This window comes from Zonotrichia leucophrys, chromosome 7 (genome assembly GCF_028769735.1).
Source record: "Zonotrichia leucophrys gambelii isolate GWCS_2022_RI chromosome 7, RI_Zleu_2.0, whole genome shotgun sequence".
In the NCBI taxonomy this organism is placed as follows: Eukaryota; Metazoa; Chordata; class Aves; order Passeriformes; family Passerellidae; genus Zonotrichia; species Zonotrichia leucophrys.
In genome coordinates, this window is record NC_088177.1 from 19,616,884 (window position 1) to 19,643,620 (window position 26,737).

Consider the following 26,737-nt stretch of genomic DNA (forward strand, 5'->3'; position numbering starts at 1 on the left):
GTTCCAGGAGGTACTTTGCAGCCAGGGCAGGGGGATGGTTTCAGAGTCAGCACCGTGCCCGTGTCAAGGACCTTTAAACAGCCCCGTCCCTTCCTGCAGCCTACACCGACACACCTTGAGGCTCGGCTCTTTGCCTGTGGCCTGGCTCTCTTTCCCCAGCAGAGACTTGCAGGCCACCGCTGTGGTTTTGTTTCTGTTGTTTCTCCCCTTTGTTCATAATATAATCACCTGCGCGGGTTTTTATGATCTGTTTAGGGAAAGACCTGATAACACCTCAGTCAGCTTAGTAAAGGTGTGGAATCTGCTCAGGCTGAAGACCAAACCTTGTCCATCCTTTCAGAAGTCTGCACAGTGCAGACAGCACCTGCCTCCACCTCTCTCCCCTCAGATCTCTCATATCTATGCCCGCTCTCAGTCACACCAAGGCCTTCATCAGTACATACAGAAGTTCCTAAAGAACATTTTGGCCCAGCATACCTTGGGGTTGTTTTAGGCAGCTGCATTAGGGTGCAGCTGAATGTGTTTAATCCCTGCTTCTGTAGAGATCAGGTTGCTGCTGTTATCAGTCTCAGCTCATCTCCTGAATTTACTATGCTAAGTTTACTCAGGAGCCTGTGTTTAACACAGTTAGCTGTGTCTTGGTAATATGCCAGATTAAAAGAGCCACAAGGCAGCTTTGACCCTACATAAATAAATGTGGTTAAGTATTGAGGAGAAATTCAGGGCATCTTAGCCCCCATGGAAAGTACACAGAGGTACAAAATTAAGAATCATTCCTTTTATATTGTCAGGGAATCTACTTGTAATCTATGGAAGAAGCTGTGGGGTCTGATGGTTAGTTTGTTGGCTTTTCTTACAATGTGTATTTCAGCTATCCTTGAATACAGGGCTGCTGGAACAGGTGCTAATCTCAAGCACAACCACTTACAGTCCCACAAATTTAAACTGGGCTCTTGCAGATTAAGCTCAGTGTGGTTAGACAGACACCAGCTGACCAAATTTAGTAGTCTCAGCTGGAAATGTTTCCAAACTGCAGTATGTGAGATATGCACATGCAGTTCTGGACCACCATCTCAGTGCTGGTAGAGATTGAAAATGCCTCCCTGTTTCCTCTGCTAGTTACAACAGTCTCCTATCTCCTAGATAGCCAAGAAAGCCTAGGAAATACAGATGCTGCTCCAGGACCAGTCTTTTTCCATGGCCTGGAAGCCACAGCCACTCTATCTCTACAAAATAGGTTTGGTTGTATTAGAACAGTGAAAATAAGATTTATGACTAAGACTTTTTGTCTGTCTGGAATCCCATCAAGGGTTTCATATGAGGCTGTGGGTAGCACAGCGGGCATCAACTGCCCAGCTGGTGTTGCTGGGATGGCTCCTGCAGTACAAACACAATCAGGGAGCCCACTGTCTCACAGATAGAGTTGGTTGCAGGCACTGTCTCACAACACAGAACGCGTCTGTCTCTCACCAGCCACAGTACATCCTCTCTCTGCTAATTAGCAACATCCTTGGCAAAGTCTCAGCTGAAAGGATTATACTGTCTTCTCACCTTGCTCTATCCCTTCCTCCCTGAAAGAGGGATGTTTGCTCCTGTCAGGATGCAGCTGGCTGGCCCAGGTAAGGAATCTGCCTTGTTTCCCTCCAGACTGCTCATCTACCAGAACATGGATTTTGTCTTCAGGGCTGTAAGCCTGGCCCTGACTGAGGGAGGTGCAGCCTTGCCCTCCCTGCAGCAGAGAGCAGAGGTTCTCAGTCTCGTCTGCTCTAGTGGAACAGAGAGGGGAACAGCATCTGCAGCAGGAGCCACAGTGGTATTTTCCAGCTTAGCACTGTGGGGTTGATTTCACAGCTCTCTCTGGCCATAGAGACAAGCCATAAACCTTTTGTGTCTGCAGAAACAAGGAGAAATACCTTTCTTTTCTCCTGTTTTTTGTGTTCCCTATCTGCTCAGCCCAAGAGCAGTTTGAACTACAGTCAGCACCTGGCGCAGGTGGAAGCTTGCACAGGGATTTCTGTGAGTGCACCAGTAGAATCCTGTCTGCCTTGTCATGGTGTAATGGTTGCACTGCCAGCCTGAAAGAAACATGGAGAAGGGCTCAGCTTCTCCTTTGTCACAAATAGTGGGGCAGTTAATTCACCAGCATATCCAACATGAATTCTCCTGCGGTTGGACAGACTTTCTGAGCTAAAAGCTGAACCAAGCTACTTCAGTGTTTTCATGCCTTTCCTTCATAAGGAGGATGCTGACCTACATGAGCCCCATCTTTGCAGCAATTGTGCTGCCTTTTGTATCAGCTTGTTGTTTTTACAAAATCAGTTTGAGTCTATCAGTTTGGTAAAAAAAAAAAAAGCCTTGTAAGAGGACTATACAACCTTGTCATCAATATTTTGGCAACTCTATGCTAGCACTTGTGGAATATTTTGGAGCACTTTCTTGCATCACCAGGTCATATCCCAAGCTGGATAACATAATTGTATGCTCAGTGTTGCTGTATGTGGCAGTGAGGTGCAGGATTTAGAGAATGGATTCCTTCTTTTGCCCAGCAAATTTCTTGGATTGCTTCAGTTCTGTTAACATTAGTCCCTGCCCTTATGGCCACAGAGAGCTGGGAAATCAACCACTCAGCCTTGAGATGGAAAAGGACCATTCTGGCTTCTGCTGCAGACTCTGCTTCGTTTCCATTCCACTACAGCTTGTAAAGGTCACTTGCATGTGCTAATCCTTCACATCTGATTAATATCTGAATGGGAAACTTGCTAGCAACATCCTTTCCAAAATCACCTTGACCTGTGTATTATACTATGCCATGAATGACTTGCAGAAGGAAGTAATCAAAATGTCTATAGTTCTAGCTAGTGCTAATTGCCTTCTCATCTGTTTCTGGCTCTTTTTATTGTGTCCAATAAATGTTGATTATGCAGGGATTTAAATCTGTATTTCAACATAGTTTCATTCATGTGACGTGAATGACATGACTCACTGAATTTTAGTTCTAATATTCCTCTAGCTCTGTGTCAAGCACTTCAAGGATGTCAAAAGCAGATAGGGAAAATCTGAAGTGCTTGATCTTAGCAAGAATGCCTAAAAGGTCAGATAGAAGACATTGTTTCAGGAGGTCTCTGGCTTTGATACTTTCTGGTTCATAGAAACACAAAATGTACGTGAATGTTCTCCTTCTGGGGTAATGTATAATGTACATAAGTACACATACAGGATAAGTCTTTCAAATGCATAATTTTTGATTGCTTCTGATCTTAAGCGAGCAATATGGCATGTTGTAAAGGAGTCCAGTTTCTGGAAATAAGAAGGTTGCCTTAAGGTTGCCTCAAGAGAGTCCAGGATCACTGCATCTGGAAGGTCTTGATCACAGCATCTTGAGTTGTTAGTGAAGAAATGCAGTCAAACTGGCTTACATGTTTGAAATCTATTTTAAATAAACTCTGTATTTTCAGGAAAAGACAGACTGAACTCGAACTATTCTGAACACAGACTGAAGTTGCTTTTAACAGCAACAGTTGTTACCATATGTTTTGCACCAATTAATAGAATTTTAAGGCCAGGAGAGACCACCCATAACTGCAGATGCTTGTGCTGAGAGCAGTTTCTTTGTAAAGTGTCAGTTTGGCAGAGACAGAAAATATCTTGGAAATGTTTCTGTTTTCACTGACCAACTTTCTCTGAAAATCAGGCAGGACCTAAGAGACAAATGTTCACCAGGCACATTCCTGCCTGAAGTCTGCCCAGTTGGCCAGCAAGATCCATCTCTCCAGGATTTCCATGTCCCCCACTCCAGGTCCTCCCCCATCCTTTGCTCCTAAGGCTTTTCTGGGCAGGGGGCTTCTAGGAAATCTCCATGTTTTGAGAGGAAACCTTCTAGCTTTTCCTGATGCTGCAGGATTGCTCAGAAGTATGGGCAGCTTGCCCTGTTTGGAACAAACTGGTGTGTTTTACATTGTTTTTTAATGTTGGAATTTTCCACAAAACAGAAATCCTAAGTTATAGCCAGCTTCAGTCTAGGCTGCCTGACTGTTCTCCAGAGGATTGGCCATTACAAACTTGCATCCTAACTCTGAAATACTTGCCACAAATTTTTCAGACAAAAACCTGTCCCTCTTTTTGTTGGAATAAAAAAATGACTTAGTACTTCTGTCTCTGCAGCTGTAACAGATAATATGTCAATTTTGGTGTAAAACAAGCAGATAGAAATAAGTCTCCAAAGGCTGTGATCTGAAGCAGGGCAGGCAAAGCATTTTGTCAAAGAACTGCTTTGAGCAGTTTCACCCTGAAGGCTTCACACAGCAAAGGAGGGAGCAGGAAAAAGGCAGAAAAAGAAAGAACTATTACTGAGATAGTGCTGATTAAAACACCGTTGGTCTGAAGGAGAGTCAAGCAGTAATTAATCTATATTTTTTTGTTTCATAGCGGCACTTGATGGCTCCCATGGATGAGCTGGGGTTTGTTTTACTCTGTGGTCAGTCAGAGCTGGTTAAGCCAGAGCTGATCTTTGCTGGGCTGCAAAGCTGGGCTCCTTCAGGCCTGCTGGGGGGCCTAGCCAGGGGTTTGGCTTCTCACAGCTGCATTGGTCTGCAGAAACAACGCTTGTGTTCTTGCATGCTAGCCCCCAGGAGGTTACAGGGAAGTGGTGATGGCCCCACCTCATGTGCATGTAGAGGGTTAGATGTGCTGTGATGCAAACCACAGCTTCATGGCTCATATGGTCACTTTCAGACAGGGCAAAACTTGTTTGGTTCATGGGAAATGCTCTGCTCTCTAAGTTAGGAAAAGGCCTGGGCTGCTCAGACCACTAGAGTGGCAAGCTCTGGCCCCTTGGTTGAGAAAAAAAATCTCAGATTCCATGCTTCAAGGCTGCTCATTTTGGAGCTTTCCTGGGAGCTCAGTTCACTTACAGCTATCGGCATACAAATATATCTGCCAATAATCCAGCTTGGAAATCCCACTGGAGCAAAGTATTTAACTGAGAAATATTTGGAGTAACTTCTTTGCAATGTATAGAGCAGCAAGAGTTTAAGAAACAATCTTGCTGTATTTAAACAGTCATTACTGCTTTCTGGGTAAATAACACATGTTTTTAAAATGGTCTCTATACACAATAGACGCTAACACAATAAATCCTAATTGCTCTGAAGGACCCATTAGGCTGTATCAGGTCAATACATGGCAGAGCTTTTTTTGAAAGTCAGTCACCCTGTTGTTACATAAGCCACAAATTGAAAGTCCATAAATAAGTATTTGCCAAATGAAGAGTGAGGGCTTTGCCAGGGCTATACTAATTTATCATGTCAACTTCACTATGGGGACTGTTTTCTTTTGAGAGAAAAAGAAAAGGGAAAAAAAGGGCATTATGTGCTGTGTTTCAAAAACTACATATCTGAAAAGTTTCAGATGTTTCAGGCTGCACTGTACCCCCCAAGAAAATTCGATGTAAGGAACTTCACTTCTTCCTCTTTATCTCAGTGTTGTGAGTCACAGCAGGGGATTTGAAACCAGCCATGGCTGTGGCATGGCAGAGGCCCATCCTCATCACCACTAACCCTCCTGCAGCTCTGGGCCAGGGCCCTGATCCTACCTCTGCATGCTGTGGTAGTGGCACCTCAGGACAGGAGCATCCCTTCAATATTCCAACTGTGGCTTATGGGAAGGTTCCCAGTGCCTGGGGAGACCAAAGAAAGCTTATTGCATATATTTTATGTGCACTTATATGTACAAGTATAGTTAATTAATAAGTGATGATTTTGGCAAGATTAGTTTTATGTGCAGCCATCTTCCTGATTTTACTTTGGTCTTACCTGAACTTCTAGTGGCATTTTTCAAACTGCAGCACTTGTGTTAGTTAGGTGTTGCTGAAATTTGTGTCACTGTTATAAATTAAGTTTTGGATTAATTCACTCAGAAGTTCTCAAGTTCCATGTAACTTTTTGGATATGGCTACAGTTTGGCATGGTTTTGTTTTCCTGCAATATGCTAAGGTGTGTAAATGCACAGGTGTATATAAAACCAAATTATATTGATGTAAGCTAAGATTTTTAAGGGAATGGTGAAAAGCATTCAAATGATTTAAATCTGAATTCCTGTCCCCAAGCCACAGCCTCTAATTCATCTGGGCACATGAGAAATGCTCACCCCCCTGCTGTTGCACTTGAGTAGGATTTGGGTGCCAGGGTCCCTCTGCAAATGCTGGCAGTGATTCTCACTCTGCTCTGCCTGCTTGCAAAGGGCCAGGAGTCCCTCTGTCTCCCTGACTGTCAGGTCCCTCCTTGCAGTGCAGCAAGAACCTTGGTCTAATTTAGGAGCCCCCTGCTCCAGGTGCTGTTGCACGAGGTCAGTCTTGGTGCTGGGGTTTGCAGCACAGGCAGCCTGGAGCTGCAGCTCTCAGGTGGGAAGGCAAACACTTGCCAGGGGTGGAAGCAGAAGCACACCTGCCTTGGTGCAGCATGCAGCCGTGTCCTCAGTATGGGACAAACACTGATATCCTTTTGTACCAGTGCACAGTGGTCTGCTGTGCTGGTGCTGCCTGGGGGCTGTACCCTGATGCCAGAAGTGATGTCTGTTCCTGCAATCCTGACAGGCAGTAAGGCACAGTCTTGTGCTGCTGCAAGGCACCTTATGGTCCCCAGCATCTCCTCACTCAAGCAGTTTGTTATCAGGGGTCACTGCTAATTTGAGCAGTGCCTGAGCCAGCATAGCTTCCAGCTGGGGTGACTGGCAGGCTGCCACCAGCACCGGGAGTCACCTGCGCTGGGCCCCCACTGCTCCCTTCCTGGGAGCTGGAGACTTGTCAGCAGTGCAGACAAAACCAGCATTTGCTGCCTCAAGCAAGAAGGGTCGAGGGCCAAGGGGTGGTGTGCTGATCCTGTGACAAGAGGGGCAGGAGGTTCCTGCCCTGCTTTGGTGCCGGCAAAGCCAAGAGCGAGATCAGTGCTCTCCGGCTTTGTCCCTGCCCAAAGCCCGGGCTGAAAAGCTCTTTGCAAAAGTCTGCCGAGTCCTCTAACAAGGGCAAGGGCAATAGCCAGTCTTTACAAAGGAAACTCACTTAGTCCTTTTCTAAAGTCTTTTAAAAGTCATGTTATCCTTCACAAAAGCAATTTGTCCAGGTAAACAGTGTATGCTGACAATCAGCAGTGAAAGAACCAAATACAGAAATATTTATCACCTTTGTACTTTCTGCTTCTACCAGGAACCACTGCATCCCAGCTGAAAACTCGTCAGTGAGTGGAAGGTATGTCTGTGAGGACATGTATTGCCAGTCCATGCCTGAATCCTCTGGGCTGGAGCCAGGAGCAGGGTTTAGATGTACTGCCAAGCAGACCTGCCTAGCACAGTGGAGCTTCATGGACACTTCTGCACATGGATAAAAGGTAAAGTGATTTTTAATAATTTAAGAGTTTTTTAACTACAAAAGCATTTTCATAGGGCCAGGAAACACTTTGGTTTTTGTCTGCAGGGTTTAGCACAGTAAATTTTGTGCAGACACATTTTGTTTATGTGCTGGATGCACTGCACTCTCATCCTTTACTGAAGAGGTGAGTAACAAACCTATCAACTGCACTTGCACTTACCCCGTATTTAATCCTGCTCTGGTTGTTCTGCTACATATTCATAAAAAACAAAAAGGAAACAGAAGCACAGAGCAAGCCAACAGATGTCTACCTGGCTCTTAATTGGATTTTATGTGTCCCCAGTGTAGCAAATACAGCATTATTTACAGCCAGGCTCTAAGAATTAGATACATCTGGAGGAGTGGCAAAACCTGAACCAGGCTACAAGAGTTGATAGATGAACTGAAATGAAGAGCTGCCCCATTTTCCCCTTCTTATCTTCTCCCTTCCCACTTATGTACCCATTCCCCATTGTGTGTCAAATCAAACTTAGATGTTGCCCAAGAGAATGCTTATAAAAATGAAAAATGCCAACAAAAAAAGACAATTTCTGCTCTTATGGAGCTTCATCAGCATTTTCTAATTGTACAGCAATGATGATAATAAAAAGGCTGCCCTCTTCTCTCAGCTATAATTTGGATAATCAACTGACAGCCATAATGAAACTGTCTGTGATTGCTTTCTGCTGGGCTGCTAGTTCACAGAAACTCATTGTTGAGAAGAATTAAAAGTTATGACTCCTGCTACAAGGATATGCCACTGTCTTCCAAAGTAACATTATAATTTTCTTCTGTATAGCTCTATTACAGGGAAAACTTACAGTGTAAAGAGGTATAGGGATGTGAGATTTATTTTTTTCCTTTAAAAAAAAAAGTTAAGAGTCAAAGTTGACAGTGCCAAGTAATATGCATGCCTAGTCTGGGTGGATGTGGATTTCAGAGGTGGTCGTGAGGTCTCTCGCCTTTAAATGACTGATGGCTTTGCTCATCAGCAGTCAGTGCTCTGCCTGAGAGTACATCAGCCACTGGCCTCAGAGCAATAAGCAAGCCAGGTTTTGCTTCTGGGACGGAGGCAGGAGCTAAGTCATGCTTTGAGTATTTGCTTTGTGGCTCTGAATGCCATTAGGGGTGTTTTGGGTGCTGGTGTTCCCCAGCACCACACCTTGAATGCAAGGTGTCTGTATCTGTGATGTGCTGTGGGAATCGTAGATCTAGGGCTGGATGCAAGTACTCTGGTCTAAAATGCCCTTACATCCACATCCACTGAGGTGGAGTGAGTAGCTCCTGTGCAAGGCCTTCTGCCTTGGGCAGAATAAGGCTCTGCCATAGCAGCTGCAGTCTGGACCCCCGAAGGTCTGTTCCCCTGTGTGCCCTGAATGTGCCGCGGGCTTTAAGGGAAACGCTTGAAAATCGGGCTGGCAATTTCGGTGTTTACGAATGCATGGACTGGAGGATTGGAATTCCTGGCAACTGAGCGTGACCACCTCGGTGGCTCTGGCAGAAGCCCGCGGTCCCAGGGCGCTGGGCAGAGCCCTCTGCCCCGGCAAGGTCTCGTCGTTGGTTCGCGCTGCGCTGCAGCAGCGCCTGCCACTCGCCTGGGCGGGAAGAAAAGGGCTGGCGGAGCGGATGGCGACCGGAATCCGGGGCAGGAATGTGGTAGCGCAGCTGCCTGCACTCGGGCAGGGGCGGCTTTCCTTCCCGCCGAGGCTCAGCGTTCCGGCAGTCAGGAGCGCCGCCCTGGGCGCGGGCAGCCCCGGTAGATGCCACAGTGTCCCTTGTACCCGGGCTGATGTGCCATGGCCGGAGCAAGGCAAAGCCGGTCAGGACCCCTTCACGTCTTCCCCTACCCAGGGTTTCCCCCGTTCGTCCCAGTCCCGTTACGGCGGGCGAGGCCCCGGCCCCTTCCCGCGAAGAGGGGCTGAAGGGCCCGAGGAGGAAGGGGAGAAGCGGCAGCAGCGCCGCGGGCACTGCCTGCCCTCCGCCTCCAGCCGCTTGGCTCTTCGCGCCGAGCCGGGGAAGCCGGGCCGGGCCGGGCCGTCGGGGCGCTGGGGGGGCGGAGGGTGCCGGGTCTCGGGAGGGGCCCGGCGGGCAAGAGGGGAAGGCGATGCACAGATGCGGAGCAGTCGTGGTTTGGCAGCACCGTCATCTTTTCACTCGGCCGCCTGCCCCCGGGCCGGCGCACGGAGCCAGCGGGACGCGTCCAGCAGCGGAGCCGGGGCAGCGCTGCGTTCCGCCCAGCGGGGCTCGGTGCCCGGCGCGGGGGCGGCCGCGGGGAGCCCCGGCGGGGCGGGGCCAGCGGCGGGGGCGGTCCCGGGGCGGGGCGCGGGCGCGGCGCGGAGCGGGGGCGCCCGCCCGCCCCAGAGCGCAGGTGGCGGCGGCGGCGGCGGTCGGGATCCCGCTCTCGCTCCCGGCGGGGCCCCGCTCCCGGCGCGGAGGCGGCAGGTGCCCGGGACATGCGGCGGCGGTAGGACGCGCGGCGGCGATGGGCGGCCGGGGGCTGCCGGTGCCGCTGCTGCTGCTGGGGCTGCCGCTGCTGCTGGGGCTGCCGGCGGCGGGGCGCGCCGCCTCCAAGGCGCTGGTGTGCCAGGAGATCACGGTGCCGATGTGCAAGGGCATCGGCTACAACCTCACCTACATGCCCAACCAGTTCAACCACGACACGCAGGACGAGGCTGGGCTGGAGGTGCACCAGTTCTGGCCGCTGGTGGAGATCCAGTGCTCCCCGGACCTGCGCTTCTTCCTCTGCAGCATGTACACCCCCATCTGCCTGTCCGACTACACGAAGCCGCTGCCCCCCTGCCGCTCCGTCTGCGAGCGGGCCAAGGCCGGCTGCTCGCCCATCATGCAGCAATACGGCTTCGCCTGGCCCGAGAGGATGAGCTGTGACAACCTGCCGGTGCTGGGGGACTCCGAGGTGCTTTGCATGGGATACAACCACACGGAAGCCACGACCCTGCCGCCTTTCTTTGGGAAGCCCACACGCCCTGCCAAGGACATGGCCAAAAACCTGACGCCACTCGATGGGCAGCGCCTCTCAGGGCTGGACTGTGGTCAGACTTGCAAGTGCAAAGCGCCCCTGATCCCCATCTCCAAGGAGTCCCATCCGCTGTACAACCGCATCAGGACCGGGAAGGTACTCAACTGTGCCATCCCCTGCTACCAGCCCTACTTTACCCAGGATGAGAAGACCTTCGCTACCTTCTGGATCGGCCTCTGGTCCATCCTCTGCTTCCTCTCCACCTCGACCACTGTGGCCACCTTCCTCATTGACATGGAGCGCTTCAAGTACCCTGAGCGCCCCATCATCTTCCTCTCTGCCTGCTACCTCTTCGTCTCCCTGGGCTACATCGTGCGCCTGGTGGCAGGGCACGCCAATGTGGCTTGCAACCCGGAGCACCACCACATCCATTACGAGACCACAGGCCCTGCTCTCTGCACTGTGGTTTTCCTTCTCCTCTACTTCTTCGGCATGGCCAGCTCCATCTGGTGGGTCATCCTGTCCCTCACCTGGTTCCTGGCTGCTGGCATGAAGTGGGGCAACGAGGCCATTGCCAGCTACTCACAGTACTTCCACCTGGCTGCCTGGCTCATCCCCAGTGCCAAATCCATTGCTGTACTGGCACTGAGCTCTGTTGACGGTGACCCAGTGGCTGGGGTTTGCTATGTGGGCAACCAGAGCCTGGAGAATCTGCGTGGCTTTGTGCTGGCACCACTAGTGGTTTATCTCTTCACCGGCAGCCTCTTCCTGCTGGCTGGCTTCATCTCGCTCTTTCGCATCCGCAGCGTGATCAAGCAGGGCGGCACCAAAACCGACAAGCTGGAGAAGCTGATGATCCGCATCGGCATCTTCACCGTGCTCTACACCGTGCCTGCCACCATCGTCATCGCCTGCTACATCTACGAGCAGCACAACCGGGAGGCCTGGGAGGAGGCACAGAACTGCTCCTGCCCGGGGGACTCTCACCGCCCCAAGCCTGACTATGCTGTCTTCATGCTCAAGTACTTCATGTGCCTTGTGGTGGGGATCACCTCCGGCGTTTGGATCTGGTCTGGCAAGACGCTGGAGTCCTGGAGGCGCTTCAGCACCCGCTGCTGCCGGGCCCGGAAGCCTGCGGGCGCCTCGGTGTACGGTGAGGCCAGCCCGGCGCTGGTGGGCAGGACGGTGCTGCCCAGCATGGCCTCCTACCACAAGCAGGTCCCGCTGTCCCATGTGTGACCAGAGGGAGACTCGGTGACCCCAGCCACAGGGAGGAGAGGGTTGTGAAGACCCTGGGCCACAGAAGAGGGTGTGACAGCTGGGCCACCCCTGGCATCTTCAACCCCACCGTGGTGGTGCTGCCTGGGACCACAGGCACAGAGCAGCTGCAGCCCCAGGCAGGGCAGGAGGAGGTGCTGCCAATTACGTGGGGGCAGAAGGACGGGGTGGTCTGGAGCCTGGCACTGCCATGTATGCCCCATTTGGGGTCCCGCATCCTGGCTGGGGTCCTGGGATGCTGCTGCCTGTGGGCCAGTCAGGTGGCAGTAGGCCCTCAAGCGCTGATTTGTGTCCCACAATGAGCCTCTGGGCAGGTCTTGCTGGTGCCAGGGTGAAAGGCAGAGCTGTAGCAGGCAGGGCAGATGGTGGTCCCCAACCCCAGGTGGCACTGCCACTGGGCCCCTCACTAAAGCCCAGAGAGTGGGTCAGGGAGAGCTGGCAGGGGGTGCTGCTTCCCTGGGTGCCCATGGCAGAGCAGGAGCCTGCCCTCAGTGCCCCCAGAGCCCCCAGGCACGCCACACACTGAGGAGGGGAAGCCTGGGGGCCCTGGTGTGAGGCAGCCGCTGGCCCTGCTCAGGCAGCAGCACACTGAGCAGGAGGGGAGGAGCTGTGCGGGCCGGGGCTTCATGGGTGGTGGCAGTGCAGGAGGAAAGGGCCGTGGAGAGGATCTGCCACAGGGACAGGGTCCCAGCTGTCTGCAGGGCAGGCAGGGACCAGGTGATCCCCTGTGGTCCCTCCCGCCCTGGGCAAGCTCAGTCGGGGCTCAGACCGGGCAGGAGCTGGGTGGCAGCGGCTCCTGCTCTGCCACGGGCAGCCAGCTGCACTGCCCACGGAGCCACTGAGCCCGGGGGCTGCACAAGGGGCCCTGTGGGTGTGAGGCTGCCGGCCCAGCACGGGGCTGGCAAGGAGCTCTGGCCCCGACAGCCGGGCTCTCCCGAGGGCCCTGTGCCCTGGAAGGGTCGGTGCCGCTCGCGCCCCTGGCCTCTGCAGTGGGGTGAGTTCCTCGGTCCCCCTTGTCCCCTGTGGGTTACCTGGGGCGAGGGAGGCAGGCCCTGTGTCCTGCCCACCAGCTGTGGCATGTGGCACAGCAGCTGAGCGTGGCACAACCAACCCTAAAAGGGTAGTTGCACCCGTGCAGTGAGCAGTGACTGCACGGGGGTGTCCCAGCCAGGTGGCAGGCTGTCTCTCCGGAGCAGCAGCTGGGTTTTCCAGTCAGTCAGCTTCAATACTTGTTGCTGCTTTTCTCAAAGCTCTGCCTCTGCTAGAGAGAGTACCAGGTTTGAGAGGGAGCAGTTAATTTAGGAAAACTTAGCTGAGCACTCATACCTCTTTTCCTCCAACTTCCCAAGTCGTTTTCACTTCCTTGGATCAGACAGCAGCTGAGCACTGACAGAGCAGCACTGCCTGGCGTTAAGCAGTGGTGACAGCTGGGTTTCAGTAAGTAGAATAATAGTGGGGGGGACCTGTTGTCAAAGTCACTAAATGCAGCCAGGGCAAGGGGCTCCAGCTGTGGTGCAGGATGAGGCTGGCTGCCTCTGGCCACTTGTGAAAGCACCTGGGTTTTAATTTTTTTTTTCTGCCTGCCCTAAGCAGTGGTGATGTATGAAATTACCCAGCCATTGCAGGAGTCCTTTTTGCCCTCCTTCAAGCGTGGCACTGTGACCCAGCTGTTCAAGCACTGGAGAACAACTGCTGGCTTTGCTCCTGCAGGACTGCAAGGATCTGAGGTTGTTCTTAACACCTTTGGACCACTTCAGTCAAAAAGGTTTCCACCTCATTTTAAAACCAAAACCTGGGAAGTGAGGGAACGCTCAAGAGGCCTATCACTGGATAAAGGTACTGCATGAGTGTCTCTGGGGAGTCCTGGTTAGAGGAGACAGAGGTGTGAGGGCTCACCAGGGACTGTTCAGCTGCACCCATCTGCACTCTTGCAATAGGGCTCACCCCCTCCAGCATGTTGGAGTGCTTTATTGTGGACAGAATTGCACCATGTTGTGTTACACACTGTAAATAGTTGTATTATAGCCTAATTTGTACATAAAGAAGCCTTATGTAGTGACCTTTGATACAGGCTAGGGACAGGTGTGTTCTCAGCAGTGGGGCAGGTCAGGCACAGAGACACTGTGGGTAGTCTCGTGCTGTAATCCAGGGCATTAAATGATTCCAATTTCCTCCAGTCCACACCTTGCTGGACTCCTCTCTCTCTCTATAGTGCCTTTTGTAGATACAGCTAAACACACATCATGCAATACAATGAACAAAACCATGTCAAAGGTGGTATTTTGCTGTTTTTGTTTTTTTCCAAGGTGCAACTGACTGTGTAAAGAAATCTAAGATTAGCTACAAACCGTTGCCTATTGAAAAATGCGAGAGCATTTTCAGCTTTGATGTAATGGTAGGGTAATACAATCAACTCGTGTTTGAGCCTGGCTTCTCAGCAACAAGTGGCAGGGGGGAAGGAGCCGTTTCTGTGTGCCCTGTCTGCTGTAGCCAATTTACATGTTGGGTTTTGCCTCTTCCATTACCCATGCTGTTCAATGTTGCTTAAATAACTGTACTATATTATGTGAAAAGCTGAAGAAATTTTATTCAAAGAGAAGTATAAAGATTAGTTATTTATGAGGATAAAAAAATAGTGTGTGTTGTTTTCTTTACTTCTGCTTCTGTTAGAGTGTTTAATTACCTTAAAAGCTTACCTGTTGGGGGAGGGGGAGGCGTGTGCTGGAGGGCCGAGCCGGGCTCTTATCGCTGGGGATCGTGGGGAACTGGTGAGGCAGCTGCACTGCGTGGCACAGGAATGGCACGTTCCATGAGCAGGAACCCCACGCAGCGCTGCCCCTGGCACGGAGGATGGCACACATCCGTGCCCTCAGTGCCAGGCTCTGCCCTGAGCCGGGTTCTGTGCTCGGGGCTGTGCCCGTGGCCGCGCTGACAGCGCCTTCCCTGACGGGCCAAGGTCACGCCTCGCTGCTGAAAGAGGGTTAACTATCAACTTTTATTGGCGTTCTGCAGTGTGCACAGCACTGTCCCTTGCCCTGTGCTGAGATCAGGCCCTGAAGAGGTGCCCTTTGGTACTCCTAAGGCCAAGCAGATGACAGCTCCTAGCCAAGCAGGATGCTGCACGCCGGCCCCTTTGGGTGGCCATGCTTCCATCTGCGAGGAGCACTTGGGGAGGGACAGCAAGGGGTTAAGGCTGGCTCCGTGACTAATGGTGCAGGACTCTGCTATCTAGTTAGGTGTGTAGGCACACACCAGGTCCCACCAGATAGGATCTCTCACCTGGAAGCAGCATTCCAGCACCCAGTGATAAACCTGACAGTCCCACAGCCTGACTCACCTGATTCTGCAGGGATCTGCCCCCCATGCTCAAGTACAGGCAAAACACACCATTGAGACTGATCCTATCGCCTGAAGGGCAGCAGTTTTGGGGTGTGGAGGGAACATGAACCATTTCAACATCAGGTTCTTCTCAAGGAGCTGTGGACACTCACTGCCTGCTCCCGGAAGTAACTCCAGCACCTTGCTGGCAGCCTTGTTGCCATTCTTGCCTGCAGGAAGCTGCTGTGTCCTCAGCAACTCGGTAAACAGGAGTTTGGCAGCACTGCCATCCACTGCCTACCTCCAGCCACTGTTTCCAAGCAAGGGAAGGGCCTCTCCTGCAGGCAGTGTGTGAATCACCTGCAGGACTGTGTCCCCACAAGCACACACGTCATCCCTCACAGCTGGCCTGTGCTTGTGCTCCTGGACTCTCCAGGTTCCTCTTGGTCCATTTAAGCCACCCTCGAGGCAGTCACCGGCTTCCCTGGGGCTGAAAGGTGGGGATGCAGCACAAGTTCAGGCTGGGTGGTGTGGGGAATGGCAAGGCCTGATGGCATGGGGACCACGTGGCTCTTCAAATAGGTTTTAATACTCATCAGAAGCCAAAGTGATTTGACCTAGAAAATGCCTTGTCTGTGAAGACAGCCTGAGACTTTCCTCATGCTAAGACAAACAGGCCCATGCTCTGCCATTTAAGTGCTCTTTTGTCAGTCCTCTGGGGGTGGGTGTTAGTAAGGGCACTACAGTCACTTTGGCAGCACCCTGTAATTCACTGTATGCTGGCAAACAGCTTATTTGGTGCAAGGATATTTTCCCAGGTAATGATGTGGAATACCAGTTCTGTGTCATAGTCCTGCACTGTGGTGCTGTGGGAAATCCCAGGTGGGGGCTGCAGCCTGCTCAGTGCTGAGCTGTGAACGAGCAGCTCACCCTGCCCTGAGCACTCCTGCCAACCTCCTGTGCAAGCTCTTGCCTCAATGGCTCTTCTGTCCAATTCTGCTTGCTCAGGGTATGCTTGACACCTCTACTCTTATCCAGAAGCAGTGGTCTTGACATTTATTCCATCCTCAAGTGCCTGTCTTCTTAACTGCCAAACCCAAACTGAAGTAGTTCTCATAAAATTCCCTAGGAAACCAAATACACAGTCCCTGTACACAAAGGGAAGGGTTAGGGTTGTACCCACTAACACCTCCATGGCCTCCTGCCCCTGCTAACACACGCTGCTCCTGCTAGTCTGGCTGGTGCTCACATCACTCTTGCTGGGCCATAACACAGCTATTGTCTCTGCAAACAGCATTTACTGCCAGATGGGGAGTGCTGCCCTGGAACTCAAAGCAGGCAGAGGTCACCTCAACACAGATTAACTATTATTCAGCTATTGGATTAAGAAAAACAAGGTATATTGATCCCATAGCCAGTTTCTCTTCCCTGGGAGCAGAGATTGGTAACAGTCTCTGTAATTTCAGTATTCGGACCATGACTGTAATTTTTCTTTTGCCTCTTTGAGAAAAGTGTTGCCAGCATACAGAGTAGTGTGAATTGGAGGGTATTTCCCCTTCACAGAATTGGTATTTTTTCCTCTTAAGCTGAGCTGGAGTTCAGACCTGCTTAGTATCTGCTGAACAAATCAAAATCCCTTTGATAATGGGCTTTGGGCTACAGTAAAACTAAAGTCATGTAATAGTCAAAGCAAAATTAAGTTCATAGCAGCTGTCTCCTGCAGGATGTACTGCAAAAGCAGCCATCAGCTTGAGATGTCATTCACCTGCCATCCAGATCAGCAGGAAGAGTCTCCATCTCTTGGAGGGAGAAAGGGAGAAAAGGGAAATGAGTGGCCCCAGTCTCTGCTGAGCAGCTCCCAGTGAGTGGCTGCTTTTGGAGCAGCCCCACAGCAGAGTGCACCAGGCTGATCCCACACAGCTGAGGGCACCTGGCCGTGCCGAGGGAAGCAAAGCTCGTTAGCAATTAGGTCACAAGTCAATCCAGGAGCTGGTCACTTGTAGCTTCCAATTTAGTGCTCCTCAAGGGAGGACTTAAACACCACCAAGTCGCCTCCAGAGAGACTGACTTAAAGCCCACTGAAGTGCAAAGAAACTGTCAGTGAGTGGTTTTGTTTGAGCAGCCCAGTCAAGTTCTAAATCCAAAGAGCATGTGGGAAGATCTGGGCAGCCCTGCAGGGCTGCACCCTTCCCAGGAGTCTGCTGCCAGACAGTGCCAGCCCCTGGGGACCAAATGAAGGTGATAGGCTGGTGGGGCAATGGAGAGGCTTTCACACACACCACTGGGGTTTCTCTTTTTTTTTCTTTTCCCTCCTTTTTTGTGGGGCAGTGGAATCCAACAGCTGTACAGAACACACCTTTCACCTTTAACTTTAATTAAAATAGAGTTTATTAGCTTTTCTTTTAATACAAACATGAGAAAGGAAAACCACCTGAAGATGTAGTGTTATTTTCAGTATTGAATTGTGATCAATACCTGAAGTGCCAAGTCCCGTGGGTTTGGGAGCCAGGGGCTGGCACATTTGCATACTGCAAAAGGCTGTATGCATCACTTGAACAGCTGAGTGCAGCCACACTGATGATGGCACTCACACAGCCCCACTCCCAAAGGCAGATGGACTTGTTGTTCAGTGTAAGTTTCTGGGCCTTGGCCGTAAGAGGAAGTGCACAAAACCCGTGTCATTCGGAGGGAAATCTGCTCCTAGGACACTGCCTAGAACCTATTTGGATCCAAGAAGGGAAGATACTACAAAGACTTGTAACAGGAAGAGTCTACAATAATACTTATCCTGTTTAGAGTTCAGTTACAGAGCTTGAAAGTAAGCTCTGTTCTAAAGTCTCAGAAAGAGCAAACCCCAAGCCTCTAGAGCAGTTGCACAAGATAAAATTCACTTTGGGAAAAAAAAAAGGTTTATAGAAAGCTTTTTGATAATTCTCAGTTGAACACAATATCTTTCCATCTACCTTGATAGGTAGTCCAGGATTCTCAAACTCATTATTGTCTCATTATGAATGTAACTTCCTCCCAGGAAACTGAAACCCAAGGAGAGCCAGATGGATGCACAATATCAGCTTTAGGAACTCACTGTATATAGCACAAGAGATCTGCAGTAGAACTCAGAGAAGCAGTGCTGCACACACGCCATTCACCACTGGATTGCTACACTGTTTGGGATGGTGATGATGTTTCCAGACCAACTTTTTCATTCAATGCCTCAGAAAAATACACAGATTACATCTCTTCCAGAGCAATATAAGTATTAGAAAATAAGAGAAGCACCATAATTCACAAGAAATGCAGCATGGACCCTATACATTTTAACAATACATAAAACCGTATCTCTGCCCCCAGTCAAAACATTCAAAGTCTTTTGACAATCTTTACTGGAGTGAAGTTGTGGGTGCAGAGATGGAATTCCTTCCTGCTGGGCAGCTTCTTGGTATGAACACATCACCAATAATAGCAGCTTTTAGTAGCCAAACCAGGGAAAAGCCATCAACACGTGTCTATGCTACTGTTTTCAGCTCCAGAGCGGCTTTATACTTTAAGAGTCCCGTGTGTTGTTTTTGTTAACACTGCATTGACCTGAAATACAAATGCAGCGAAGACTCTGGATGACAGGGGAGAGGAGGGAAGAACATTGTAACTATAGTCATGTGGTTAGTGTTTAAATTCTAAAATTTAAAACTACTTATTATTAAAAACCTCAAGAGTTCACAGCTATAGGCCTACATAGTAAGCAAACGTCTGTGGGGGAGAGAAGGAGATAAGTTTGTTTTTGCACCTCTGGATACATCAGAAGGAGGAGAGAGTTGATTTGACAAAGGGCTTGTCTTTTGCACCAAGTGTGTTCCTCAAGCGCTGGGCTCCCTTGGCTGGCTCCCTCTCGCCTCCCGTTGCTGAAGCCGCCGTCCGGGCTGGCTGGCGTGCGTGGAGTGGTGATTCCTGCGGCTCCTGGCGTGCTGCTCCTGTGCTGCTCCTCGCTCTCTCCTCACGAGAGGATGGCATTAGAACGGCGGATACCAACCAAGTTATCAGCACTGAAAGATCGTCTCATAGCAGCTTTGGACAAGTCTTTGTATTTGTCTTCACACAGCCGGGAGATTGCCTGCACACCACACACACACAAAATGCAAAACCCGCATTAGGGAGGTCTGAACATTCCAAGGGAGGTTTTACACCTGCAGTTCCAACAGCACAGGTGCTCTGCAGCGGTGACACTTCTGGCTTTTCTCCAGAATGACAACAAATAAGGACTGCTCTGGAGGGAAAACAGTAATGGGGTCTGTCCCCAGGTAAACATGGGCCATCAGAACGGTAGACCTAAAGAAGTTGAGTGGTTTCCACATGCAAGTACCTTCTTTATTTCACTAGTCTTACTATCTAATGAAAAACTTGGATCCAGTTCAGACTTAAGTTTGTGGAAGTTATGTTGAAAATTACCCCAGTAGCTGGGTCTGGTGCATGCAGCAGCACAAAAATTTTATTTCAACACTGCAGAAATGCACACAGGCATTTCTCTGAGAAAAAAGGTTCAAACTGAAAAGCTTTCTGTGCTCCCTTGGGCATCTTACACTTGGCCACTCAGGGCAAGCAAGCCAAGGAAATGAATTTCTACTAGCGTGTCTGTTTTGCCTTTACCTTCTCTACACCCTCACTCCCAACATTTTCTCCCTTACCAGGATCACCCCCATGACCTGAGATGGGAGGGCAGCCATGGTACATTACTATAGCAATTACATATTAGCACATGTAGACAATCCAGTGTTGAATTGCTTTTTCATGAATTTATTGGCTTGCCTTTGCCCTGCTTATCTAGCTGTTCTAGTAACAAAACTAGTTACTTAAATCCTAGTAAGACAATTGTCAAAAAACACTGTCTCCTCCCCTGCAAGGCCTGTTTCTGATTGGAGCCTTCAGGCATTATCAATGCAAATTAATAAGGATACCTGTAATAAAAAAAACAAACTGAATTTCAGCCCTGAACATTTACTTCCATTAATAATTTACCACCTATCGCCAGATGAACTTTCAGAGTCCTGTGATCAGCTACAAGCCTGCACCTTCCCTTTAAGCCAGCACCCATTCAGCACAGCCCAGTGTTCTGCAAGTTCAAAAGGTGAAAAGCACTCTGAGCATGAATAAAGTTCTAAGTGTATTTTAAAATAATTATTTACATTTATTTCTGCCGACCTTCTGGAGGCATGCATTTGGCTCAAGAGTGGCATTCTTTGAGACACTGGCGGCATGAGCTCCTGGTGCAAGACCAGACAGACTCTCCATCCTGCTCTAATGCTAGCACATCAATCACACAGCAACCTGTGTTGACATATTTAGCCCCAGTTGCCCATATGGTGTAAATCAGTTTTCAGTTTCTGGAATTCACTAATTCACTGCTTTATACAAGCTCCTATCAGCTGCTTATATGCCTCTAACTGAAAAGTAGAATTAAAAATTTTAGCAAATAGTTTAAATATTTATCATATTTTAGAATTAAACCCCAAAATGTCCAATATACATGCATTAGTAAGTGCATGATAGCAAATTACAAAGTGGTCTAAAATTACTCTGGTTTTAAATACCAAGCCCCCAAATACTAAGAAAGAAGAAACAAAACAGGCTCACAATCTGTAAATCATCCACTTATGCCCTGGCACTGAGCAGTTCAGTAAACAATTTCCTGTGGACTATGAACTGCCCTACAACCACATTTACAATTAGTGACAGTGTTAGCTTAAAGTGCAAGTAACAAGGGTGAGACAAAGCAGAAGAGTTGCATTGCTTAACTTTAAATAAAGGAATTCATAGGCATATCATACTTCTCATTCCAAAGGACCAGGAGGGATCCCACTTACTCCTGAAGTTCAGGCACTTATGGGACAAAATAAAATCCCTAGCCCTTGGCAGAATTATTGGGGGTGGACAATGGAACAATATAAGCCAAGAATCTGCAGCACACCCCTCTCTGAAAGGGACTGTGGTACCAGTGTGTACAGGGCCTGTGGTAATGCTTTTGTTGAAAGGTCAAAAAACAACATGCAGAGTCATCAATTAAACCTGGACAGATGAAAGATTGCATTGATCCAACAAGAAATTTCCCTGGGAACCCAGGTAATTTGTATATTTTCAAAAAGTCTTACATATCTCCAGCAACTAGGAAGACTGACTCTGCAGAAGTTAAAGCTTTTTAAAACGAGCCTTCGTGCCAGGACGGCCGCGGGCCTCCCCACAAGGGCAGCCTTTCTCTGGAGCAGAAAGGGACAGTAATCTGCATTTACACCCCTTGGGGCATTCTGAAGGGTTCCCAACAAGGGGCTGTTCCAAAAGTTTATCTTAAAGCAGCGTTTCTTTGTAAAGGTGGGAAGCCACAACTTATTTCTACAGCTGCCGCCAGACAAATTGTTTATTAGAGCATGAGAGCAGTAAGAGTGCTCCCTCTAAATCTAAAAGCAGCTGTGCAGTGGGATGCAGTGGGAAACCTTCAGCTGGTAGTATTTAGAAGGGTCTGAGTGTGACTGTCTCTAGGTGCTTGGAATACAGACTGTGACCAGGGAAGGACAGACAATCCATTACATATGACACTAATCCTTTCAATCTTAAGTAGCCTAGCTGAACTACGGTTCCCAAAATAACATCCATTTTATTCTGCTATCTGCTAGACTTTTCCAATCTCTCCCAAAACCCTTCCTTTCCTCAGAATTCTAGCTTAGCCTATGCATGGTTTTAGAAGTGCTAACTGTATTTATAAAAGGGTTAAATTACCCTGTAATACACTAATCTAAAAGCTTTTTAGTTTTTCTAACTGCCACTTAACATGATTAGCAACAGATGCTCTTACTACTCATACAAGAGAGAGGAGTCCCCAGCTCAGCCACTCTCAGACCATTTACCTCCAGCTTCTGTGCTCTCTCTTTACTGAGAGGCTCCAGCAGAAAGCTCAGGTTATTGTCATCTGCTAGGGAGCGAAGATCAAAGTAGTATTTGGCGTAAACACTGGCAGGAACATTGATATTAAACTGCAGTAGCTCCAAGAAGTGTCTTTCCATCTCGTTCCTAGGAGGCGTAAGGACAGGAGACAAAGGAAAAAAAAAGATTGTTTTAGCTGGCTGAAAACACTGAAGAGACCTCAAGCTTGTTTTAAACCCAGCAACTTTGAAACAGGTCACGGAGAGCTGTGCATTATTAGTTTCGAGAGACAGGTCATTGCCTGGTGCTCCAAACAAGGTGCAGCTTCTGAGTGCTGGCACCTCGGGCTGGGCTCGGAAGGCAGTGCCCTGCGTGCACCCGCCCGGCGGAGCGGGAGCTTCGTCCTGCGAGTTCCATTAGTGCAGCTGTACAATTCATGCGCCATTCTCACTCTCATACGGCCCCACGCTATAGTGATCAGATGAAAGGAATGATGTATGCTGTTTATTAGCTCTGAAGAACTTGCAGACATTTTCACCAGGCTGATAACAGGAAGGGGGTTTATTGAAGCAGAGGCGGACTAACAAAAGGAGTAGGCAGATCACCACGGCAACAAATGGATCTATGAAGAGCTGCTGCTATTATCTCACAGAAAAAAGCCTCTTGAAGCAACATGGATTCATCTCCAATAAATAAATAAATAAGCAGCATTAGGTGGGAGAAGGAATTTTCTCCTCAATAGCATTAGGCAGGATAACAAAGTACTATGTCAAAGGGCATTGTCCAGTTTTTACTCTTGTCTGTTTTCACTGGGCAAAATACTTGGAGGAAAGTGTGGAGAGTGCCATGACATGAAAAAAACTGCTTCAGCCACTGTAATGTGGTCAGCTAAAGCAGAGATATTCTACAGAGGAGAAACAATGTTTTACAAATTAACCTAAAAAGAAACTGGTGGTACTCAAACACAGCAATTCAGTTCAACAACAACTCAACAACAGCCCCTACAGGTAGCAAACCTGTTCCAACAGAATTTAGCAGCTGTACAGGCCAACTGTGAATACACCAGAGGATGAGCTGCACCATGTCAGTGCCAAGGTTGTTACTGCTTTTTTGGGAGCTTCTAAAATGGATGCTTCACCTATCAGTGCGGGGCAAATAAATCAAGGAATCATCTGTGTTGTCCTGTATTGGGTGGTGGGTCTCAGTATGAATAGCAGCTTTGTGTTTCTTTCTAGCATAGCAGACTCGAGTATCATTGAACCTAGTGCCAAAATTAATTTCCTGTTCATATGGTCATAAGCCTATAGAAATGTAAATCAGATAATGTTTTGATGATCAGCTGATCAGAGGTTGATTTACCCTGTGAGTAAATGCTCTTCACTGCCCCTTTTGTACTCACTAGGCTAATACATTTTAATTCTGTAAAAATACAATTCTTCATTGGATTAACAAGTCTATTAACAGTGGTTTAAAACCTGGGAAAGGATAATGCCCATGTTTTTTCTGTGCCTTATTTACAAATATATGCAGCCTAAAGAATGAACAGCATGTGTCCCCTTACAAACAATCATGGCAAGATTAGCAGCTGTACTGTTAATTTTTCAGCAATTATGGATTTGGTCTCATCAAAGTGAGCAAAGGATGACTTCCAAATGTCAACTGAATTTCCTTTGATTTTTTCCCCCATTAGAAATAAGTAAAACAATACAAAAAACTATCTCCCAAAACCCCAAAGAACAATGTCTTTCATTAAAAAAACCCACCTTTGCCTTGGGCAAATAGAAATGGGCTTGTGATAGAAAAATTAAGATAAACACTTCAGCTGTGTTGAGTAGGATGAGGCAAAGGCAAATGACCACATGTGGCAGTTGCCAGGCCTGGATCTTGTATCCCTTCAGAACCTAGGAGCCCTAAAACCCAGCTCCTGAAAACCCCAAAGCTGTTGGGGGCACTGCCAGCACAACTCTGAGCAGTGGAGGCAGAGTTTGGTGGGGAGGAGGTGCAGTCGTGCTGCCTTCAGAAGGGCTGCCTGGCTTGTAAGCACACACACACAGAGCTTTGCAAACTGGGTGAACTAAATCAGACATAAAACCTTCTGCCAGTTCCAGAGTGGGGCAGCCCCTGTGCCTGGCTTGCAGTGGTTCAACAAGAGCATCTGGCAGGTTAGTGAGATCCTTCTAGACAGAGAGAGCCAAGAGGAGAGCGCAGAGGAGCTCACAAACAGAAGCTGCCACCAGCTCCTGTAGATGGGCTGTCCCTGCACAGGGATCCTCACCCAGGGAGTGACACCTGGCACAGTCCTGCCAAGCTGCCCTTAGCTGCAGAGCTGCTGGGATTTTGGGGGGATTTTTTGGCAGCATCACCAGCCATCTCCAACATTAGAATGCAACTGTGACTGAAATCCTTTGCCTATTATTTTCTCTCACTAACATTTGTATTTGGAATACTCATCAAATGACTGGTTTAAAAATACTGCAACTACTAAAACTCACAGTAACTATGTACCAACCATGAATTGAAGGTAGGCTTGTAAACTTAAAACAAATACTGCCAAGTATTTGAAGCAGTTTTCCAAGGTCCCTAAAATGGTGATGTTATCCAGCCAAGCAGTGCTGAAGTCTGCCCAGTTGCAGAGCCTGGGATGAACACCCTGTGCCACTGTCAGGAAGGGGGTAGTACAGTGTCTGCCCATACCTAAATTCAAAGGTCTAAATTATCTCAAATGAGATGGGATTACAAAAATCCCATCCTCAAATTGGAGGGGGAAAAAAAGCCTAAATTCCATCTATTTTCCTTACCACCATCACTGCTTTGAAAATGCAAGTACTGACAATTGCAAGAGACCCAGCATTGGCAATAGAGGATAAATATCCTGCTTGTTAAAGATATTTTCTGTGCTATCAATTTGATTTGTCCCAAATAGGGCTAGAAGAAGAGACATCAAAAAGAGCAAGATGTACACTCCAGCACTTCTGGCTTTGCTGACCCCACTTCAGCCATCTCAGAGTTATTTGCAGCAATGCTTAAAGTATGTTCCTCAGAGAGATGAGTACTCGGGGCCAGGCTAAGTGGAGATGTACATTGTATAAAATCACTAATTATGCTTTCCTGAAAGCAGAGCTGGCAGTGTCCTGCATTTTGAGACAAAGGACTCCCAGGCAAGGGGTATGTATAAAACAAGTAACAGTGGCTGCTGTTTGAGATGTGAAATAATTTGAATAATAAAAATTGTTTTGGTGCAGAAAATTCCCTCATTTTTAGAAATACAGCCCCCTACCTAAAAGGGAGGAAAGTAGATATTCCTCCTCCTGAAGAGTCCCAAATGAATAATTACTTACTGTATTTGAAACACCAGTTTGGGCTGAATCCAGGGAAGAGAGCCTGGAGCAAGGGCACTGCCCCATGACAGAGGCAGCCTCCCAGTGCTGCGTGCAGAGCTCTGCCAGCTCAGTCTGCTCCTGTGCTACAACTGGCTGTCACTGCACAGGCCTGCACACGTGCTCAGGGCACAGCCCTGTGATTCAACTCAAACACACACAAAGCATCTCATGAAAGGAAGGCCAGAATGCCTGGTCGTTTAAGCTGGACTTGTATAATTTCTACCTGTGATAATAAGAGAAATAGGAGAACAAGCTAGCAAACAGAATTAAAACAAAAATATTGACATGTCAAAGCTCTGAGGTAAAACTTTGTGAGAAGGGATTTAACAGAAAACCTAATGGTCTAACTAAACACAGCTCCAGCCCAAGGTATGAGCCTGGAGCCATGAGGATGAGTATCTTCCCATACTGCAGAATCTGGCTTAAAGCTGAGTGCAGCAAGAAAAGACAGCAGATGCAAAATTTCTGAAAAAATGAAATGGATGTCCGAGACAAAAGTACATCTAAGGAACAGCCTTACAAAAACAAGCAGTAATAAGAGTGAGGACTTTGTTTTCAGCACTGTAAGGACATCTAAGAACCGAGCCAGAGAGGATAAGCTGCAGCAGTAGCTGTGGCCTGCACAACACCTGCTGGCCAGCAGCAGCACTGGAGCTCAGACCTTGGGATGTTTAGGCCTTAACTGGACACACAAGCACACGTGGGAGTCCCAAGTTATGGTTTACCTTGCAATTATTCAAATTCTAAAACAGAAAACGCAGGGGACACATTTAGTTCACTTTTTTTTCCTCCTTGTAAAAACCCCCTTTGATAAGACTATAAATTGGGCAGTTTAGTTCCATGGCTCATCACTGAGATTAAGAAGGTAAAGAAAACTAACTTGGCAGTCACTCACATAAGTCATTAAAATTATTAATAGAGATTTGTCTCAAAGTAGGGTAATTATCCAAAGTTTCTTGAGGTAAAAAAGAGAATGAGGCCAGACACTAAATATACACCTTATATATATATACATATCATAGCAACAGAGAGAGATTTTTTCAGCATGATCACGTGCTATTTAAAAAACCATAAATAAACAACAACAACAAAAAAAATCACATACAAAAAAAAACCCCAAAACCCCACCACTGCAGACCACCCAAACCTTGCAACTTACATGTCCTCAACAGTAATGTCCTTCAGTATTTGGCAATAATCCACATTCCACACAGCTTGATCATCCCAGACTTTAGAAGCCAGCAGAATAGCTCCTAGCACTATCCTCTTCCAGTTACTAGGGCATATGTCAATCTCTGCATAGGTTAAAAGCCTTTCCAAATAAACCTATACAAAGAAAAAGGGAAAATAACCAAACAACAAAACCCCACAATTATATGTGTGTAATTAAGACCTGGAGCAGAGCTGAGCAGCAAACATGCCAGCCCAATAGGACTATTTATTACTGTTAAGTGTGTCAACATAAGTATCAGTCATTAC

At 48.4% G+C, this 26,737-nt stretch overlaps 3 protein-coding genes across 4 annotated transcripts in view; 2 read left to right on the forward strand and 1 right to left on the reverse strand.

Annotated features, from left to right (window-relative positions):
* PLEKHM3 (pleckstrin homology domain containing M3) overlaps positions 1-8,141 on the forward strand; it is an 83,798-nt gene extending 75,657 nt beyond the window's left edge. The window contains exons 9-11 of one of the 2 annotated variants that reach the window (XR_010440932.1): positions 7,199-7,379; positions 7,466-7,544; positions 7,704-8,141. The gene's annotated coding sequence lies outside the window, so the exon portion shown is untranslated. The remainder of the gene's footprint in view (positions 1-7,198; positions 7,380-7,465; positions 7,545-7,703) is intronic. The other variant, XR_010440934.1, reaches the window with a different exon arrangement.
* A 1,652-nt stretch (positions 8,142-9,793) lies between these two features.
* FZD5 (frizzled class receptor 5) lies at positions 9,794-14,280 on the forward strand. The gene has a single exon (XM_064717694.1). The coding sequence runs from the start codon at positions 9,882-9,884 to the stop codon at positions 11,613-11,615; it is 1,734 nt and encodes a 577-aa protein (XP_064573764.1). The 5' UTR covers positions 9,794-9,881; the 3' UTR covers positions 11,616-14,280.
* Positions 14,281-18,212: 3,932 nt separating this feature from the next.
* The window catches only part of CCNYL1 (cyclin Y like 1), a 36,112-nt gene continuing 27,587 nt past the window's right edge, over positions 18,213-26,737 (reverse strand). The window contains exons 8-10 of the mRNA XM_064717695.1: positions 26,418-26,584; positions 21,863-22,025; positions 18,213-19,080 (exon numbers count right to left, since the gene is read on the reverse strand). Of these exons, the coding sequence (XP_064573765.1) occupies positions 18,964-19,080; positions 21,863-22,025; positions 26,418-26,584 (447 nt within the window). The 3' untranslated portion in view covers positions 18,213-18,963. The remainder of the gene's footprint in view (positions 19,081-21,862; positions 22,026-26,417; positions 26,585-26,737) is intronic.

Coding starts and splice junctions, on each gene's coding strand:
- FZD5 (XM_064717694.1), top strand. CDS start 9,882: ATGGGCGGCCGGGGGCTGCCGGTGCCGCTGCTGCTGCTGGGGCTGCCG.